Raw genomic sequence first — 22,880 nt, forward strand, 5'->3', positions numbered from 1 at the left:
CTCGGCTAATTCAGCGATCTCTGTATGTTACTGTTAAAAACTTTCGAGCCAATATTCTGAAATGCGCTGGTGCACCATCGTGCATAAACCACATTGCATTTCTTGTAACCAATGGTACATCCTCCAGAAACTGGGGAAGCGTTTGTTTCAAAAAGTTGCTGCATACCTCGCCGGTAAGTCTTCCTGGCAGAAATACCGGTCCAATTATGAAGTCACCCACCCAAACGTTTAACGAGAACTGATGTTGAAAGCGATCTTCAAGCACCTCATGTGGAGTTTCTTCAGCCCAAACATAGTTATTGTAGAAATTCCTTAGGGCCTTTCTAGAGAAACTAGCTTCATCGGTAAAAATAATAAACGTCAGTTGCTGAGGGATTTGATTGAGGGATTGAGAGAATGAAATATGTGGAAGAAAATCTGCAGGAAAAACTGCCTGAACTCGTATGTGGTATGGGTACAACAAATAGTCTCTAAGAATGTTCCAAATCTTCCTGTTACTTTCATTTAAAATAGTTGCAATTTTTCTAGTAGAAGCACCTTCTATCATGGCCAGCACATTCTCTTCTACTTCCATCGTTCTTACTGATATTGGCCTTCCTGGTCCTCCATTTCGCTTCAATATTCCTGTTTCACGAAGTCGTTTATGTAGACTTGGAAGGTTTTTCTATTGGACACATTACGATTAGGAAATCGTTCACTATACAACTGCCTAGCTTCAAATAAATTTCCATCAGCAAGTCCATAAATGAAATGCATGTCAGCCATCTCTGTGTTACTACAGCCATTCATGATAGAGGACTTCACTAACAAGACTTGAAATATTAAACAGAAAATGCACGTCAAATTGAAAAAGTCAATCAGTTTCAACCTATTCGACACGTACAAATGATCGCTTATGAGACATACTATTCAAATTGAATGTGCAGCAGTTTGTAGTAATCGGAATGTTGTTCATAGGTACCAATGGAATTGTTAGTAGGTCCAGTGTAGTACGCTATACTTTTATTTCGGCTACGTTAATAATTTAAAAATTACCAAAATTGTTATTGTCGAAGTTCTTTTTCACCCCGTATCTTCGAAACAAAGTGCCCTTCAAAAATCATCAAAGATAAAATATCCTTAGAATAGTCCCTTAATTTTTTGCCGCATGTTTATTGAACACCCTGTATATATTTTACTAAACTGTAACTATAGCACAGAGGAGTTCACTCTATTCTGAAACCCATTCAGAAATCATAACCTTCTTATAAACAAACTTCACTGTTCCCTCTACCACTTATGTGTAGATATTTTTATTATATTTTAATTTATTTAACTCAACCTGACCTATTTTATATTTTGAATATCTGCTTGTTATAAGTGTTTTCGATTTGAAGTGCCAATGATATTAGATTTAACTTAGTTTTAGGGCATCTATGTTATTAAATTGTTATTCTCTGATAGTTAATAGTGTGTCAACGGTAGTTGTTCCCAGAGAAATTAGCGATGTCATCTCTTTTTTTAAGTTAAAGTAATAAATGTTAGTTGATAAGACTCTTAATAAAACAAAATGAAAAAATCCAATGTTCGTTAATTACAACATAACATAATAATGTGAATACAATGATCAGTCGAACTTAGAAAGGATAGTACTTTTAAAACAATTTCATAGAAAAATATGTCCAAAGTATAATAACTGGACATATTGAATATTGTTCTATACTTGTTTAATAAGGAAACATGGGTTTTCAATTAATTAACTGCTTTTTACTATTCTCAACACAACTACATACTTCTATTATATTTGACATCCGACATAACTGTAATTATACAGGGGTTCTATGACAGAGGTTCATATGACAAATATTACACCATCGAGCTGAAGCTGAGAAAATAACCTGAGTCAATATATCTATCTTCTCGTTTTTGTTGATCTCCGTGATTCAGATATTTTGAATGTTTCGAGATATTCAAAGCAACTCTTGCACAAATTTGCTAGATAATCTTATTCATGAAAAAATATTTTTTTCATTACACTAATAGGGTTCTTCATTTCTGATGACTATATTTTTTTCAACAATCTAACAGAAAAAAGGCAAAAGGTAAGTAATAAAAATGAAGGAAAATATGGGTCAAATAAAATTTATTAAAATTACATTAAATAAAATAACTTTTACATGAATAAAATTAAAAACATTTAAAAACTCTTCACCTCATCTTGATGATTTCTCTTGTAGCAATTTTAACTATCACATGAAAGTCCACATCAACATGACTCCTCCAAAATTTACATCTATACCAAATCACAGCTGGATAATTAGGACTTTGAATACCTTGAAAGATGCGAGCAATGGCCCTTCCATTGAAAGAATTATCTTTGTACATACATATAAGTGCATGGATATCAGCCACGAGCTGTTCCTCATTGAACTTTCTAGGTTTTTCTTCGGAAACGAATTTCAGTGGATCAGGTGAATTAAAATATTCCCTGACTTTGAGCTTGATTTGGTCATCACCGTATTCAGACAAACAGTCTTTATAGGAAGACTTGGCAACTTTGCACAACGTTTCGTGAATGGCATTGAGTTGTAGAAGAGCTTTGTGTTCTTGATCAACTACCCTTTGATACAAACTATCTAACGCTTCGTCTAACTGATTTTCAGAAAGATTTCCTGGTGCAAAAAGTCGAAAACCTAAATCCGAGAACTGGACGCTGATTGTTGACCTTTTCTGCTGATTATTCACTGAAAAAAAAAAACAAAGAATATTCAAATGTGATCAAGCTGACACGGTATTTTAAAAGGATCACAATGCCCAAACATTTAATTTAATCAATAATTCCGATAAACTGTGAATTCCGACTTTCAATTTGAAAATTTATGATCTCTGAATTCCGACCTTTGTAATTATGAGTGTAATTAATTACATTGTGTCCGTAAAGTATGGAACAAATTCATTTTTAGCTAAACAGGTCAATTTAAGAAATAATCCTGAAACACGTCGATTTTTTATGTTAATTTACCGTATTTTAAAATAATAATCTAATATACAGGGTGAATTACGTTCGAGTAATGACGTCACCGTCATTTTTTTTTGACTCTCTAGCTGATCTGATTCCAAAAATGTATCACATGTTGATTCCAATTGGTACAGGGTGGACAAAAATATAGTAGTTGTGTGTGTGCTAATAAAGTAACGCGTAACATTCTTTATTAGGTAAATTAACAATATTATCGAAAATACTTATTGACTAGCGGACAGAATATGCTGGAATACATGACTTTATATTAAATGTTCGAACTGCAGCCCTTGCTGTATTTGACAGTAACCCAAACGGTGTACAAATTCTTGTTGAACCTTGTGTATGGTTTCTTGAGTAATATTGTTTATTTCCGTTCGAATTTTCACTTGTACATCTTCAATATTTGCTGGTTTCGTTTTATAAATAACATTCTTCAGATGGCCCCACAGAAAATAATCCAAAGGACTTAAATCTGGTGACCTCGCTGGCCATTCAGTGGGTCCACGTCTACCAATCCACCTGTTCGGAAAAATTTCATCTACGTACCTTCTAACATCTACAGCATAATGTCGAGGTGCACCATCCTGTTGAAACCATAAACTTTCATCAAAACCTCCAGGATTACGTCTGCTGGGAAATAAATTACGTAAAGTAGGTACGAGATACCCCCTTAAAAACTCAAGGTACTTTGCCCCGTTTAAATTACCTTCGATAAAGTAGGGTCCAATGATTCGATTTCGTACAATTCCAGCCCATACATTTACCTTTTGAGGGTATTGTATATGATGCTCACGCATCCAGTGGGGGTTTTCTTTTGCCCAGTATCTACAATTCTGACGGTTAACCTCACCATTTAACGTGAAAGTGGACTCATCAGAAAAAATAATGTTTTGTATCAAGAGAGGGTCTCGGTGACATTTATCCATCATTTCTTCGCAAAATTGGAGTCGTCTATCGAGATCATCTTCGTTTAATTCTTGCACAAGTTTGATTTTATAAGGATGCCATTTTTCAAGCTTCAATAGTTTGTGTACCGTTGTTTTGCCAACACCGATTTCGCGACTAACTTTACGAACAGAAGTGTGCGCATCTTCTTCAAAACTCAGTAAAACATCCAATGCTGTATCAGCATTTGCAGGGGGAGGACCTGATTTGTGTACATTTGCAACCGTACCAGTTTCTCGAAATTTCTTTTCCAGCTTACTGACTGTTGAACGCGTTATAGGTCTTTCTGGATATTTATCATTAAACAAATTGCACACTTCCATCTGAGTTCGCGATCTGTCTCCATACCCAATCATCATAAGTATTTCAATTCTTTGTTTTACACTTAACTCCATTTCTACTTCCAATTAAATCTAAGCAATCATTCGAATATTCACGAATACCAAAAATATTGTAATACTAAACTGTCACTGAACATCAATAAATTACTAAACAAATAATGATATTTCACAAAAAACTAGACGACTATGTTTTTTATAAATGTAGATAAGAAATAATTTCTTTCATATTCTGTCAGCTAGACCACAAGTACCAAACATGTTTGGAAACAGCTTATTTTTATTACTCTCAACATGTAGCAAACTACGGGGTGTTACATTTAAACCAATTGCCGCTAGACAATAAGTATTTTTGATAATATTGTAAATTTACCTAATAAAGAATGTTACGCGTTACTTTATTAGCACACACACTACTGTATTTTTGTCCACCCTGTACCAATTGGAATCAACATGTGATACATTTTTGGAATCAGCTCAGCTAGAGTAATCCGAAAATTGAGACAAAATGGGGGTGTTCCTAAAAAAAAAATGACGGTGACGTCATTACTCGAACGTAATTCACCCTGTATATTAGATTATTATTTTAAAATACGGTATTTTAACATCAAAAATTGACGTGTTTCAGGATTATTTCTTAAAATGATCTGTTTAGCTAAAAATGAATTTGTTCCATACTTTACGGACACAGTGTATAATTATCAGAATGAAAAACCACTCTAAGTAAACCTAACTATATCTGATTCACCCAATATTTCAAAGGCAGGATTCTGACTTTTGTTTTCAGTGCTTGGGAGCCTTCTAACTTGTCCACTTCCAAATCTCACGAAAACACTGTAGCCTCATCAGTTTATTGCATTTCCCCCATTCGTTTTCATAACACCCTATAATTGTTCTGAACTTGTTGGTCTCTGCTTTGTTGAAGCAGTTCTTTCTTTCACTTCTTGGACACTCCCTTCATGCAGGTTTTTCCTTAGCAATTCCCTGGCACGTTATCCCAGTACTCTTTATGTTTCTACTCGACTCATTTCCTGATCTGCTCCTGTACCAAAAATTTCTGTATCTTCACGGCATTTCCAGACTAAGTACAGCCTGGCTGTCTATCACAATATCGATCCGCTCATAATGTTGAGGTCTCAAATTAATATTCCTTGGGCATTGTCTGGAAAACTGATGTGTATTGACGGATCAGGTAGCTACTACAGTGACTTGTCTGTGAACCAAGTGATTTTGCTAAGCATGTTCTTGGGATGATTGATCATTTTCCACCCTTCGCGATTTACGACTTCAATCGCGACGTTTGTAACAAACATGTATTTCAGTGACATGTGATCTGAAAGCATGTTTTATATTCTTTGCTCCATATATACCACATTTTTTCTTTTGCCTGATCCAGTGTAACTCAATGAATTTTCCTGTCAGAACTGATCCATTCTCGCCTTCCCTATCATAATAAGATGTGAATGAAAGAGATTCAAGATGTCTCCAATGCAGGAGTTGGAGTGGTTTTCATTGCTCTCGTTGTTCCCAAACAAGTAAGCCTTTGCACAATGCTCAGTTTGTTGATTGGACATTTACCAATACATCATGGCTTTGTCCAGTTTCAATCTTCATACCTTGTAAGTGCGTTTGGCTCTGCTTTTTTTTTAATCTTTATAGATATTGGTTCCAAGTCAGCCTGGGATCTGGTATAACTCCCAGATATTTGACCTCTCCCAACAACTGTATCTCTTCACTGGGAAGTTTTAGAGGTGCCCTTTGTCTAGATCCTTTTGATCGATTTTGTTGGGCTCAAGTTCCGGCCCAATTTCCTTGATCGATACTGTTATAATATCCAGGGCCTGCTGCATACATTTCTTCACTATATTTTTATTCTGATACTCTAAATTTGCAGAATAAAGCCAAATTACCAACTTCAAAATGAGAAGATTTACAGATTGTCCAATGTTTTCGGGTTCTTTAGTCGTGGTCTGCAGGTTTTCATACCAGTTATAAAAACCTGCAGAACATTGCTAATAAACTTGTGATGCACTGTTTGACAGAAATATATTTTTAAAAAGTTTATTTGAACCAAACATTTTTTAAAACAAAACAATAATTCAGAGAACAAAAGTGAAGTGAAAGATTTTGAAAATTCTTTGGAACAAAGGAATTAAAAAACACAAACCTGTTATCCATTCCAAGTTTTTCAGCTTATATTTACAAATCCCGCTTTCCCAACCCATCGCAGCTGCCACGTCCACAACAGGAAACTCTAACACATTCTGGTCTTTCCCATCATCGGGTTTGTATAAAGCGAGTGCCATCGCTAAAGGAGGACATTCCTTAGCTGCTTTTCTAATTTGCATTGAGCCACCACAGGACATTATTTTGCAGGTTGTATAAGCAGGACTAGCCACTTCGATGTATTTATTATCGTGCAGTTGTAGGTAACACAGCAATGTTGAGATATTTTCTTCTGGGACATCCAGAGCTTCCTCTGTTGCCTTGATGGAGAAAGCCACTTCGTGTTTGGGACACTGGCCAGTACAAGAACATGGAACGAAGACTTTTTGCAATAACTTTCTTATCACATAACGGTCAATGGAGTTGGAATATATATGCCTTCTTAGTTCATTTTCATCTCTTCTCTGTAAAAATTACCGTGTTTTCATTAAACTTCAGTTGTCATTAAAATTAGAAAATTTTTGTGAACTTAAAGTCTATTAATTGAAATACTGACTAATGATAATGCCAATTTTTTTAGATTCCTAGAGCTATTTCAACAAATTATTTTGAATAAGTGGTCAGAATAAAAAATTGTCATATATACAAGATGGACAGAAATACCATGGTGTCAAAATCTCAACAGGAAGAATGACATTGACCCAACGTTGTACATATATTGATAGATGGAACAAGAATGTAAATATTGGTGTATGCTTACCACCTCTGTGAATGGAATGCTGAAGTTCCTTGGATCTCTTTATTTTATGAAGAATCAAGAGTTCCATAGATCGAGAGTTTTCGTTAAAATATTTTACATAGTATGCCCAGTCAGGCATCTGATAGATTTTTTCCAAAGAGATGTAGGTGTAGAAATAAAATCTGTATATATCTGAAGAGTTCCGTAGATCGAGAGTTTTCGTTAAAATATTTTACATAGTATGCCCTGTCAGGCATCTGATAGATTTTTTCCAAAGAGATGTGGGTGTAGAAATAAAGTCTGTATATATCTGAAATGTGTGGGTTTCAAGGTATTTTCTTAGTTATTCACAAGTGAAGTTACTATCTGATGCAAATATATCAGGGCTTCTTTTTTTCCAGTTTTGACATATAATGTGGCACTTTTTGAATGTGTAGATGTCAAAATGCCTTTCTTATTATAACCAATTATGGAACGTTTTATTTTTAGTAACTTATCATGGAAGATAATTTTGTTACTATATTTGATTGGGAAAATATTGAGTAGAAATTTAAATAATCAAATAATCACTACTTGAATAACCAGAGCACCAAATTTAAATGAATGATATTTTAAAGTTGTTACTAGATACTCAGATCGAAATAAAATACTTGTAATTATACCATTAATCAGAGAGTTATGATCAGTAGGTACATGGGACACAAATAATTCAATGAAGACCAAGACAGTGACACTTTAGACCAGGATTCAGCAAGTAGTTTTAGGTGAGATTCGGATACTGATACTGCTATGTATTATTTTAATTTCAAATCAAATTCTGAATTACAAAACACAAGGTCTAAAAATAATTTTCTGATTGATTCGGCCGTTACTTGATGAAGATCCATAGTAATTTCAATTTCATACACTTGAGAAAGCTACTCTGCTAGTGAAACATGTTGTGATTATATTTTTTCAAATAAAGTTTGTGGAGATCAAATCGTGAGGTGTAGTTTTTGAAAAGAAGTCTAAAAATAATGTGAGAAACTACACCGACGGTCTTGAGCCAGTTTTTTATAGTTTGGTTCTCGAGAGAAACAGCAAATTCGAAGTGTATCTTCTAGGTGGGCGCCCGTCAATCCCAAACAATATTTGTTTTTCAGAAAATTCATCTTTGAGAAAGATGTTTCACATATGTATGTCGAGCCAAACACGGAGTTACTTGCAATTTTCATATTTTTCTGGGACAAAATTCTTCAGTGGATGCCGTTTTATACATTTGCAAAGCACCTCTTCTTGCAAACTAATTATCTCTATTCGAAGTGATGGCTTTGACAGATTAAACAACTTGGCAGCCACATCTGTCCATTCTACCGCTACATCAACTTCAAATGGCGATTTAAGAAACGGAGATAGCTTATCCATCTCTGCAAAGTCTTGAAATCTTGTAGCAAATTCGTTCTTAAGATCGGCCAGAAATTTATTCATTTATTTACTTCATACACTATTCTACAGGATGAACCCAATTACAGAATAGGGAGTAACAGTGGCATTTACAAATATGTACTTACATAATATAATTTGTGAATCTTAATAAAAAAAATAAAAACAGAACTGTCAGTTAGTTAAGAAATGTCTTTTGATTTGTATAATCTGGCAGTTGAATATATCTAGGACATGACTAACAGAATTAGAGGAATTGCACATTGTATAAATTGGAGATTTTTTCATTATATTTGTACGCGGAGTGTTGAGATAAAATGTGACACTATTCCTAGATGACCGTCTAGGAACCCAAAAATTCAACATATGTAGCAGTTGAGAGCTGGTGATGATATTGTTTATGACCTTGAATAAAAAAAAAGAAATGAATAATATTTACGCCTCACCTCGAGACTACAAAAATTGTGAGTTACAAGCAATTCATAATAGGGTATTCCTACAGTAGGAAACGTGCCTTCAAGTTCAAAAGACATATATTTTAGGAAGCACCTCTGTAGGGTTTCTAGTTGATTTATATGAACCTGATAGTAGGGACTCCACATGACAGATGCATATTCCAGCCTAGATTGAACAAAGGTGAAATGAAGTAATTTCAATGTTGAAGCTTTTTCGAAGTCTTTTGTATTTCTAACTAAGATTCCATTCATGCAATATGCTGTTAGAGTAGTGTCAATATGTTTATTGAAAGAGAGGGATGAATCAAAAGTAACACCTAGATCAGTGAGTGTGTCAGGACGCTCCAGAACTTGATTGTTTTTGACGTAGTTGTGTAAATTCAAGTTCGTTTTCAGTGAGTAAGACATTACATTACATTTGGATATGTTGAGAGATAGATTATTCTTCCGACACCATGTAGCAACGCGATTTAAATTTAGGGCGACGCAATCATTAGAACATGTTATATGTTTGACATGTATAAAAGAAAATTGACATCAGAAATATTACAAACACTACAATGTTTTTTCAGAGTTCTTTTTATATTCAAGAAATGTCGGAAAATGAGTAAATTCTTGTCATGCAATATCTTTTTCAAAGATATCCAGCTTGCGACAAAAAGCAGACACGCTTTGTGTCAGATCACATTTTCCATTTCCTTGTAACTCTATGTTGAGTGCAATTAAATATTTCAAAATATCTTCAGTTTAAAAATATTATTTCAATTAATAAAGGTATAGCATATCTTATCTACGTGTTGTATACCAAGTATAAATACTTGGTATACAACACATTACAATATTTGGCGGTCCAAGGTTCGACCTTTCGCAATCTTCAAACGGACCGCGGTCTGCCTATTGCTGACGGTTGATTTAGACATTGAATTTATGACAGATTGTGAAAATCGCAAAGTCTACGGGGATAAAACTAAAATGCAGAAAAGAGATCATATTTTTGAATCCTGGGCACGGTTTCAGATAAAAACAATAGATATTTTGGAACAAACATTCATTATTTCGGTACTCAATTATCCGCAGGAATACTGAAAAGTCATTTTTTTATTTATAAGAATGTTCAACTTCAAAAAAATCATAATGAAGAATTAACGACTTTCTGAAATTTTACTATAATCACATTTTTTGTTTCAACAAATGACTGTAAATTTTTTTTTGAAAGCTACAAATCATAGGCAGTTTCACCCAGGTAGTGTATGCTTCTGACAAAAAATTTGAGATTACTGGTTTTAACTACAGAAAATCTTGAGCAATCATGATTTTGCCATCGAATGTCTAATTGGAATGCACAATATCTTCGACATTTGTTCTGTACTTTAACACAATAGTTTAACACAATAATGGAAGTATATTCTAGTTGTGACACTAATAAAGGTGAGTACACCAAGGCTCAAATTGAGAAACCTCTGCTATTTCTTAGGACTATGCCAAGCACTTGGCACAGGTTTTCAAGGTAACGTTTATTTAATTCTTTTATTTTACTCAGTATCATTACAATGTCAGTTTTCATTTCCAAACTTAATGGCATTGTTACATTTAAAAACGTGAAATGAATGATATGCTTTTGTGAGAGTAAAAAAAAGGTAATTCATTTACAACTTACCTGCGAATCCAAAAATACATGGCAATGTGCATCCAGACCATCCCTTCCAGCTCTACCAACTTCTTGAACATAGCTCTCGAAGCTACTAGGCATATTATAATGTATCACAGCTCTTATATCAGACTTATTAATACCCATCCCAAATGCTACTGTTGCCACTACTATTCTGAGCTCCCCAGTCATAAATGCATTCTGAATAGCCTTTCTACGACTCGCTGCAAGACCAGCATGATACGGCTCCGCCGCAAGACTGAGTCGCTTGCGTTTTTTATTCCCTTCTTGAACCGGCTGCTCGCTTTTCAAACTAGTTCTTAAAAATGTGGCGATTCTTTCACACTCGTTTCTTGTAGTACAATATACTATCACACTTTTACAAGACGCGAATCTATCAGACATCAGAAGCCCTAGTAGAGCGTTTTCACGGGCAGCATCCTTAGAAACAGTCAGTATAAGATTGTCCGGTAAAGGAGTATCTGTTATGACACCCGCCTCGCCGTCGGGTACTTCAAAATGTTTTATGATACTGTCACGAGTGGCTTTTGTTGCAGTAGCTGTCAAACCAAGAATACTTTTTACTCCTAGACTTTCTCTCAGAACTCTACATATCATGAGGTAGCTAGGGCGGAAATTGTGCGACCACTGCGAAACACAGTGAGCTTCGTCAATACATGCAAATGCTATAGGAGGAAGTTTTCGCAAGAAAGATCCAAACCCTAAAAAAAATGAATAAACTTAATCTAGTCTTCATATTCAATACTGACTTGTTGTTTTTGTGAATAATAGCCAACTTATCAAAAATATGAGGGTCACCTCACCTTGAGTTATTACGGAAGTAAGAATTTTTTTCCATTTACTGTTTTATTGTTTTTCAAAATATTTACTTTTGAGATTGATACACTTTTGCATTCGTTCAAACTGAGTTTCAGAACAGTTTTTCCACTTTGAGGTTCAAATTTATTGAAAATATTCTAAAATTACTTGGAAATGAGAAAAATAACACTAGATATTTGCCTAGATTTATCTGAAGCATAGAACTACTTGAATCATGATACATTATTGGAAAATATGGAAAAACGTGAAATCGGAGGAAAACCATTAGAATGGTTCAAATCATAATCTGAAAAACTCTGCAGATGCAGTTTTGACCCATTTTTATACATTAATATTCTTTGTCTCCTTTCTTCAAATTATAATTTGAACCATTCTAATGATTTTCCTATGATCAAAATGAAAGTATTAGTTCATTATATTTTATTATATACATTAATGATCTGGAAATTGATATAATCAATCACTAAATATGCTATGCTGATGATACCAATCTTATATCCAATGATATAGATATCAATAATTCAATTTTAAACACTAATTAACTATTAGCAAAGACTAGAGAATGATTTCTAAAAATGAATTATGTCTAAATGAGGTTAAACATTACTGAAACACAAAGCTAAACAGAACACATCTACTCTATAACAACAAAACTGAACTCGATAAATTATTTACCTGTTTGTTTTTCACCTGCAACCACTGCCTCAGGTGAGACCAACAGCACACTTAACTCTCCCAAAGATATAGCCTCAAGAATCTTCTGTCTTTGTGGCTTTGTCTGATTCGAATGCAGACAAGCAGCTTTCATGAATTTTGCAATACCTGTTATTTGATCATCCATCAATGAAACTAAAGGTGAAATTATCAAGGAAATGCAAGGTTCTCTTTGTGAATACATATATGCCGGCAACTGGTAACACAAGCTTTTTCCTGAACCTGTACTGAGAGTGACTAGAGTCGATTTTCCAGAAAGGATTCTCATTATGGCTTGTTCCTGACCAGGTCGGAACGAGCTATGACCAAACTTTTTTAAACAGGCAAAAACTTCTGGAGGTGTATCTAAACAAGAAAATATATATATAAAATTTCAATATAAATATTTTTCGAAAATTTTCGTTTGAATAATATTCTATACAAAAAAGGAACAAAAGAATGTGTAACTGATTGGCTTTAATGAAAATGTATGAATTGTATAAAATATCGTAATAATATAACATTTCATAACACAATACATTTTCTTAGTTGTTTCTCTAATTTTATTTTGCTGAAATTTCTTCAAGAATTTGGACAATTATTATATAATTTAAAACCACCCCATAAATCGAATAATTACCAATATTTGATCTAAAATTATTAACCCTTAGATTTTTGGAATACCTCGTTGATTAATTATGTTGATTAATATTTTGAAAATCAAATTTGAGTGTTTCAATTTGTTTTTTGCCAGGGGAACAGAGGTACAAAGTTTGAGTTTGTATATCATTGATATGTCTAATATATTTTTTCGTTTGTATAAATTAATATTTGGCTCCTTATAATCTAAGTCGAAAATACATTTTATAACTTCATTCTACAGTATTTCAGTTGTTTGAGGAGAGCATTTGAAGTTGTTCCCTAAACTGATATCAAATACTGCAGTTTAGAACGAACTAAAGAGAAAAAACTACATTTTAAATATTTTAGTGATTGAAAATTTCTTATTTTGAAAAGTATTTCAATTGTGGTATTGATAAATACCTAACCGATGGTGATATTTAAATTGAAAGGCATATGCACTTTATTCTACATTGAATTAAAGTTAGAAACAAATATCACACTATTTTTTCTTTTGTTTGGATTCATTTCTGAATATTTTTTACATAAATACTTCAAATGTAAGTGCAACAAGCTATGACATACCAAGATATGTATCCTCTTGACAAATAACAAAACATTTACATATGAAATTATACAGTTCCGAGGTAAATAGTTCCCTCCACTTTAACTTTTAAATGGGACAAGACATCAAGGTCTGGCAAAATGTATGTAAAAATGCATAATTTTAAGTATACTTGTAACCGAGAGGGTTGCTACCAACCTTTTTTTCCAATGGAAAGTGGGGGTCTTGTGATAAATATTTCGATGGTTATTTCAGTTATCTATTCAATACTTTTCCTTGTTTGGAAATTAGATCGGCAGAAACATCAGTTGAAAACTCATTTGAGTTTGTCAATTATCCAAACCGGTAGACAAGCAGATGTGCTCCCTTAGAAGATCCCACTAGTTCACCTGATATGATGTCTCTAGATATTTTTGAGAGGATGCGTGACACCTGAAGTGTTCGATACACAATCACAATTCATTCATTTCAGAACTCCTGGATAGAAAAAGAGGTGGTTGCAATGAAATCACCCCAGGAACATTTTATAATATAGGAAGTAAACTTGTAAAAAGACTTTATTATTGTCAAATGGTGAACATTTTGAACGTTTATTAGAATGAAATGGAGTTTTAAATAAATTTTTCTTGAAATTATTTATATTTATTGTTTATTTGTAGATTCTTTAAAAGAACATTGAACTGCTATTTACTCGAAAAGGGCTAATCTGATTTCCAAAAATAAAAGTCTTAGATAGAGAACTGAAATATTTTTCAAACACAAGACCGATTTCTAGGGGGGTACTACTTACATCAGAACTGTATAAAGGGTGGGGCACCCCATACGGCATGGTCCCTGTAAACCAAACCATTTATTTTCCGGGAATTTCGACATTTGATTATATGTATATTGATTAAAGCTGCAAAACGAAATTATTTTGGAGCCTACACGGTGGCTTTTTAAATGGAACATCCTGTATTTCGTCACAATTTTGAATAGATCAGGAAAAAATTATATGATTTCATAAAAGGTACTATGTACCTAACTATAACCGTTATCAAGTTATTGATTTTTTTATGAAAATGCTAGGTACAGAGTGGACCAAATAGAACAATTTAAAGGGAAATTCCTATTTTCAAACTAGATAGATGAAAACTGAATGCTGTGTCTGAGGGTCTAATTTTATGACAAACTCAATGGTGAAAACCGCATATTGATATCTATCATCTTACAGCACGTTTGCTGTCAAAAATTTCTTGTTTCTATGAAAACATTTCCAAAGCACTATTTTACGTAGAATTCAATGATGTAAAAAATATTTTTTCAAATGAGATATCAATAGTTAATGATGGAAAACTATTTTTTATTGGGACACCCTGTATATTCCTGTATATTTCAATAGAGGTACCTTTCCAAAAATGTAACACACTTGATGTTTTGCTAATCATCTTTGAAATACAGAGCTTTTAGGTTTTTTCATATAGACTTTAAAAGGCACACTTTGATCAAGAGGCTTTGGAGGATGCGGCAATAAAACAGAATGCAAATCTTTACTGGTAGATATGAAATTTTGATTTAAGCAGTAAAGACGCTTTTCAATTAGTGGTTTTTGTTCAATTTCAAACACATTCACAATGAAGTATGAGAATTATGAAAAATGGGATAGTCAAGAGGTATCCAGAGAGAAAACAATCTTTTAGAGACGTTTATGCAAGATTACGACACAACCTAATTGATGGTGATCAATTTGAAAAGAAAAAGACAAAATTATATGGATCAAATAGGGATAAGGAAATGGAAGAAATACACGTTTTAGGAGCTGTTGAAAATAATCCCAAAACGTCAACACGAAATTTGAAAATATCAACAGGCCTATCAAGAATTTACGTTATGATAATTTTGAAAAAACGCAAATTCAAGCCATACAGGACCAGAAGAGTTCATCAACTCAGACCAGGAGATTTTGAACGCCACATGGCTTTTTTGCCAGTGGTTCCTGGAAAGTTGTACCCGCTTGTCGAAACCAATAGCCCAAAACATCTTTTATGCTTGGTCAGAATTCGAAGGGATAATTTCTATACATTTCGATGTCATTTAGTTTCCAATTATTGTACCTAACATTTTCATAAAAAAAAATCAATAACTCGAGGACGGTTATTCCTGGCCTATTCAAAAGTGTAACGAAATACACCCTATTGACTCCAAAATAGTTTCCTTTTGCTAAATCAAAATAACTTCAAACAAAAATTCCATCAGTTGATAAACAGCCATCATATAAACAGCTTTGAAAAACTATCAACAGGTTTGTAAAAAAAAATCAACAACTCAATATGAAATAAAATATAAAGGTGAGGATTGGATTACAAGGGAATTTCTAGAAATAATGAAACATTCTTTTAATCAAGGTATAGCCAGGGACTTACAAAAACAGAAAAATATTGTAGAGAGAAAACGCAAAAAACTGAAACAGGAATACTTGGGGAAAACTGGAGCGATACAGGCAATAACCAGAAAAAGCAATGGAAACTCTTATCTTATTAAATCTTATCAAAGGTAATAACCAAAGTAATCAGATAACTAATCTAGAAATTGAGGGACAAATCCTTGAAGATCCCAAAAATATAACTGAAAAAATTAACCAATATTTAGTTGATATTGGTAAATCAATAATGTAAATCTACAAACAGGGTCATCCACTGAGTTTGAGGAAATCACAAGTGATTGTTCAATGTACATATACAATTAATAACTATAGACCTATTTCAGTAGTTCCGACTCTGTCAAAAGTAATAGAAGTAATTTTAAAGAAATGTATTATAAATTACATGAAAAAAATGTGAGTACTTTGACAATTACCAATATGGATTCCATGAAAATAGTAGCACCCTGAGTGCAACTATAGACGTCATTGCTTCTTCACTGGATGATAAATAATACATTATTGCTGTATTTCTTGATCTACGAAAAGCATTTGATGTTGATTTTTCTACATTACTTGAAGAAATGAAAAATGCTCCCTCCAAAAATATACCTTCTAGATCGCAAACAATTCAGTGGTTGATGGCATTTCAAGCCAAACTGAAACTACCAAAGCAAGTGTGCCCTAAGGCTCAGTCCTTGGACCCCTACTCTATACATTACAATGGATCAATGTAAAGAAGACTACTTTTATAATCTTCTCTTAGAAAAAATGAAACTACAGGACATCATGGTGGAGATAGGAGGCAAAGAAATAACGAGAGTCCATAATATCGAATACCTGGGACTAATAGTCGATGAAAACCTATGCTGGAATAACCATATCACCCATTTAGAAAAAAATAATAATTCCAATGGTTAGTGCTCTGTATCGTTGTAGAACCTACTTTTGCCCATCTTCACTCCATCAAACATGCAATGCATATTTATTATCAATATTTAGCTATTCAATTTCTATATGGGTACATGTGGACAGACATTAGTCAAAAAAATAAAAACACTTCAAAACATAGTCGAGAAAATGTTATTCAGGCTTGACTACAGAACCTCAACTGATACTTTATACAGTGTAACCAAGATACTGCCTATTCTGGATATTTTAGAAATCAAACAAAGTAAATTTGCATACAACGTTATACATGAACAAGTCAATTGTAATACAAACTTCACATTCGTTAATCAGCTCCACGAATACAATACTCGTACCCATAATAATGTCTTTTTAGAACCAGTACTTACTAATATTGTCTTAAATAATGCCATTACACTATGCATGAAAACTTTTAATACTCTTTCAAAAGAAATAACAGATAGCCCTAATGTCAGTATCTTCAAGAATTAAATAAAGAGTTTTTATACTAGTATACTCAACGAAGGAACGGCTTAAATCTTTTAATTTCTCTGAATCAATTACTATTAGATCTTTATTATATTTACATTTGCATTATGTATTCTCAAATGAATCTTGATAGTATTATATTGTTGTACCGTATAAACTCTTAAGTATTATTATATTGTTTTTAGCTAGTTTTCCTAGACCAGCATGTTGATGCTGCTTTTTTTTGGATAGTGCTGCTATTTCAAATACTATTTGAAATGTTAATCGTAACTATGATTGCATTAATGAAGTTCTAAAAAAAGAAGATTTGATTCTAATCTTCTATGGAAGTTAAGAATACCTCAAAAACTTGTTTTGAACACTTTCAAGCATATCAATATCTACATTATAAGAAGAACACCAAATTGTGGAGTTTATTGGATTATTGAGATAAACCTAACATTTTAAGTGCTCTAGAAGCAACATTTGCAATATGGGGTTTGAATGACATTTTTGAAATCTTTGATTGTATTTGTTGTTTCCAGTTCTGATTGCTTGATTTTATATGGACGATTTATGAGATTTTTTTTTTGGAAAAAAGTAAATTTATAACATTTGTCTATATTCATTTGCAATAAGTTTATACCACACCAGCGAACAATGTTAAATGAATGGAACTGTAATAATTCCGTATCAGATGAGCCAGTTATAAAATTTTCAATCACGTTAAACATACTTTCCCAAGTTATGTGTAGGAAGTGAAATTCAAGTAATCAACCTCCTTCATCTTCATATATTTCCCACTAGACTTCCTGAAAATCTGGAAGGTGTTAACTATTTTCTTTTCAAGACATAATTTTGGAAAATGATATTTTCTTGACTAGCACATTGCCTATTCATTAATGAAAAATGTTATCATACCTATGATACTGCCGTCATCCTTTAACTTGAAATAAGGTTCAACGACTTTCACTTTATCCATGTACATCTGCACATCCAATTTCTTCACATGTTCCTCTAATCGAAGTGCTTCCATAAGTAATTCCTCTGAATTTTCATCATCGAAAATATCATGATCATTTTCAGTTTCTTGAATATTTCCTAAAGAATCATCATTTATGTCTCCATTACCAGAATTGTATTTTTCTTTTGAAGTAACTTTGGGTATTCTAACACTAAGAAAGCTATTTTTGGCCATTTGTGATGCTTCCTCCAAAGTTGGATAAGGACAATGTTCCTCATTTTCGACAGATAGAGGCAAAAGCTCATCGCCTTTAGTAGCTTCACAGTTTCTGGCAAAATGACCAGTTTGCCCACATTTGTAACAAGTCAGCATACCACCATCACACCCTCCCATATCCATATCAGGTCCAGAGAGTGATTTGGCTTTGTTTTTTTTCCACTGAGATTTCTTGAATTTGGTGAAGCTTCTTCCACTCTTACCACGGACAAACACCTTCTTCTTTATATTTATACGAACAAAATTTTCATTTAGGTTTCCTGAAGTAATTTTCTTCTCCAAAATGGTTTTTGCTTGTTCGGTCTTATCTTTTACTGAAGCCAAATCATCTACTATTTTATCCCCCTTGGATTTCTTTGAAACTGCTTTGGATGCAATTTTTGCTTCAGTAATTACTTTCCTTATACTGCTGAATCTAGGAACAACAACGCGAGGTTTAACTGAAAATTCTAAATCATACGAGTTTATATCATCGCCGTCCTCTTCTGCGCGACTATCTTTCAACTTTTCCTTTCTCACTCTCCTACCTTTGACAGAAATCCCATCTTTTTGAACTTTCTCTAAGGGAATGGGTTCCTCAAAATTATACGTGCACTTCTTCTCATCCTCATTCAAGCTGAATTCAGGATCTTTCTCATCATTATCAGTATGGAACGGATCCTCATCACTGGGGAATTCCTGTAAACTAATTTTGACTTTGGTTTTTCTGGAAGATCTTCTAGGTGAATGTTCTGATTCAATAGTTTCATTCTCCAGCTTCGCAGGATGCAATTGTTTGATTTGTTTTTTTCTAGGAATAGTTTTTCTTTGGCTTTGTTTGTTTTTAGATGAAGAACTTTTTTGGGATACTGAATTAATTTTCTTTGCTGATTTTGTCAGTACATTTTGTTCTGCAGAATGTTTTGCATCGAATTTATGTAGGTTGATTCGAAGACTGGATTTATCGGATAAAGGATAACCTTCTGCATTTTCTACAGAGACAATTTCATTCAATGATCTTTTTTGGAAAAAAATTTCATCGTCAGCTTTGGTTTGTTCACCAGACAATATTGTTTTGGCAAAAACTTGCCTGGTCTCAGTTGAAATAATGTCATTGCTTCTTTCCGCTGAATTATTTGAAGTAGCATTTACATCAAGTTTTTTGCTATTTGTACCAACTCTTTCAACTAACATATTATTTGTTAAATCAATTTTCTTTTTCTTAGATATATGAAGTGAAGTATTATGTTTCAGTGGAGTTTCATCATCTGATTCTTCAATTATATCTTCACTATCATAATCTAGTTTTGTTGTTTCAGTTCCCACGTGCTCGATGGAACTTGAAATTTCAAATGGCTGAGATAAGGATAAATCCGGGTTTTCAAGTGATGCTCCAGTTTTCTGAATTATTCTTTTTAACCAACCTTCATCTACAGACTTCAGAGGTTTTCGAGAGTTATTTTCTAAAACACTTGTTATTATATTGACTGGTTGAGACGAAACCTTTTCAGAATGATGTATGAATTTAAAAATACTATTTGATTCCTCATTTTGTGAGGAAAATAATGCTTCTTCAGAATTAAATGATGAAAATGAGGTAAGTACTGATGCGGGCTGTGTACATAAATCTTGACTTTCAGATTTTGTTTCACTTTTATTCTTTTGGGAAAATGACAGTGATTTCCTGGGATTCCTTTTAACAAATTTTGAACCACAAAAAAGTTTTTTTGTTATTTTCAAATTTGTATTTTGTTCAACATTTTCTACGGATTTTTTTTCTCCCTTCTGTTTATGATTCAAATGAGCTCCCCATACTTCCTCGGGCACTTGAATCAAATTATTTTCAGATATTTTACTATCACAGGTTTTAGTAGGACATTGAAGGTCCCTTGGAACTCCCTCATCTTTCAACTGCTTTTCAACTCTACCTGTAAAACCTAATAGATCTTCTTTCACATTATTTTTATCGAACTCAGAATCAGTGGAATTTTTGACAGTATTCTCATCTTCTTCATCAAATCCATCAACATCCATGAAACTTTGTTCTAAAGCAGCTGTTTTCAACTGAAAATATTTTCTATAAGCGTGTCGTACCTCTTTGGGTGCATCTCTTATATCAAGCTGAAATGAAAATTAAAGCATTTATAAATATGTAACAATGTACAATCAACATAATACACACAAATGGCAACTTATATCATATGTTATGTTTCCGGTTTATCTGAAAAGTTGAAACAAATTGGCTATAAAAAGTGAAGAATGTGTCTGAAAAGTTATATCGGTATCGACAAAACATCAAGTCCCCCTAGGGACACGCCAGAAGAACAGATTTGTAAAAATCAGGAATTACACAATGAAGTGGAATATAACAAAAATGGTCAACTAGACACATGAAAAAGCCAGGGCGTATGTGTATTCAGGTAACAAGTGTATTCAAACCCACTATCACTGATAGTGAAGTCGAAGATGGAAATTTCATTCTTCCATTACTTTGACGGCTATCAAGAGAAAACGTGGTCTGAAATCAGAAAGACAAATTTTCTATACATCTATCTTATTCTAGAGAAAATTCAAAATATGAAAGCTATTTCATTTCATTTGCTAGACAAAACTTATAAATATGGCAAATTGTTGACTGATTAGACTTTCCTTTTGAGAAGTTATATTTCATAGAGTTCTACGAGCATCCACATGTTGTTTCTCCTAACAATTTTGCTGTCAAAATCATATCCCTTTGAACACAAAATAAATTTTAAAATAAGCAAATTGATTTTGTAAACTATCTGAAGTGAAACTTTTTGCTTTTCAACTTTCAATCAATATTTGAAGTGGATTCTTTGAAAGAAATAAAAAAATACCAAATATCAATGAGAACCTTAAGAAAAACATGTAGATAGTTGATAAGTTTCCTTTAGACACGAAAGTGAAAGAAATAACTCTTCCCCATTTTTAGTTTGTATAGCTAATAATCTGAGAGAATTGATCCAGATTCATTCAGAAAAGCTATACCAAACACAGTAAATGAAAAATTATTTATATAACATTGCACTCACAAAATACATTCAGTTATAAATTGAACTCTGGATTTCAGGTGAGAATCCCTCATCAGAAAGTTTTCAGATAGTTTGAATGATTTCACTAAAATCCTTGTATGATTCTTCGAATATTCAGTTTATTTTGGAAATTTTGTTTTCATAAATCCCATTCTAATTGCTCTGAACACAGAATTGATTTGAATTGTGATGATTTTTGTCATTCAAATGTTGTATATATCAATTTGTCCAGTTTGTCAGAGCTCTCAACAGAGGATCAATCATAGTTCGAACTACATAAAAGGTTTCAAGTTTTTTCATTGGAAACCCTGGGTTTGATATACTTTTTTATAAATCAATGAAGAAAGGGTCAAAAAGCTTTTCAGTCTTACAGAGCATTCCCTCCTACAAGGTTTTTGTGCATGCATAAGGTGAGTTGTACTTCTAGTTGTAACCATTCCATTTCACTTACCTTTGATGGCACCCTTCTATGTTTTTTAACGAATTTATGTTCCCAAACTTTTACGATGTATTTGCATTTTTCGTAGGTCTTTTTGGTTTCTGGTTCTTCAAGTAAATCCATTCTGATTTTTGTGGATAGAGAAATGAAACTAGGAGGAGAGTTATCACATATTCAATTAATAGCCATAGACGAAAAGTAATCTCAATTCAGTATGTATAAGGTCACGGTGAGTTTTGTTGGTTTTTTCCCAAAGCTATCCTTTATACTTCCACAAAGAATCATATCGCATCAAAATAAATCAACTACTCACAAACTTCTTCTGTTGTCATACATCTTCCCGCTTATTATTTAATTGAAATGTCAGTACTGTCACTAGCAGCTATTGCCACCATTTATTATTCTGTGACACCATCCGCACCAGTGTTGCCAACTGGATAAACTTCAAAGTCGGTGCTCACGAACCAAAATTCTGCTACACTTATTCATATCAGTTCACGCATGCACCCTTTCTAAAATTAAATACCACTGAACTTGCAGTTTATAGTTTGTGTACCGTTCAGATACCACAAAACTGAACTGCCACAAATGTCAGAAATCAGGTTCGTGCTAATTTTCAACTGCGCAACTCAATAGAAGGTATCTAATTTTCTAAATTAACATCAGTTAATTTTTGAAAGCTTTCGTCTCGACAAATATTTCTTAGCTTGAAATAATGATTTTGAAAAGTAAAAATAAATATCAATTTGTTCACGTACGTATAGTCACACTGAGCTCTTGAAAGATCATTCGCGACAGGTCTAATTCATCCTTTCAAGTTGGAATCAGACAACCAATGTTGAGAAAAAGTGTGTTTACGAAATTTTTTGTATTTTTTTGATCATGTCCCGTTTTCATCAATTTCAACTGCGGTAGCTCATTCGCTTGAGCTTCAATCAAATGAACTATCTTCCATATCCAT

At 33.2% G+C, this 22,880-nt stretch overlaps 1 protein-coding gene across 1 annotated transcript; it reads right to left on the minus strand.

The window, feature by feature from the left end:
* Nucleotides 1-2,105: 2,105 nt before the first annotated feature.
* Nucleotides 2,106-22,639, minus strand: RecQ4 (RecQ4 helicase). Its single transcript, XM_023155742.2, has 6 exons — nt 21,932-22,639; nt 18,130-20,548; nt 12,230-12,613; nt 10,724-11,436; nt 6,452-6,914; nt 2,106-2,723 (listed from the first exon to the last, which is right to left on the minus strand). The coding sequence occupies exons 1-6, from the start codon at nt 22,040-22,042 to the stop codon at nt 2,188-2,190; spliced, it is 4,626 nt and encodes a 1,541-aa protein (XP_023011510.2). The 5' UTR covers nt 22,043-22,639; the 3' UTR covers nt 2,106-2,187.
* Nucleotides 22,640-22,880: the final 241 nt, after the last annotated feature.

Source organism: Leptinotarsa decemlineata, unplaced genomic scaffold (assembly GCF_025532065.1).
Source record: "Leptinotarsa decemlineata unplaced genomic scaffold, Ldec_3_MD MMD2_P_RNA_scaffold_11, whole genome shotgun sequence".
In the NCBI taxonomy this organism is placed as follows: Eukaryota; Metazoa; Arthropoda; class Insecta; order Coleoptera; family Chrysomelidae; genus Leptinotarsa; species Leptinotarsa decemlineata.

Bases quoted from the DNA above. Each gene is read 5' to 3' on its own strand.
- RecQ4 (XM_023155742.2), bottom strand. From the start codon at position 22,042: ATGGATTTACTTGAAGAACCAGAAACCAAAAAGACCTACGAAAAATGC. The intron at 20,549-21,931 runs GTAAGTGAAATG...TTTTCATTTCAG, and splicing joins ATAGAAGGGTGCCATCAAAG to CTTGATATAAGAGATGCACC. The intron at 12,614-18,129 runs GTATGATAACAT...TTTCTTGTTTAG, and splicing joins GGATGACGGCAGTATCATAG to ATACACCTCCAGAAGTTTTT.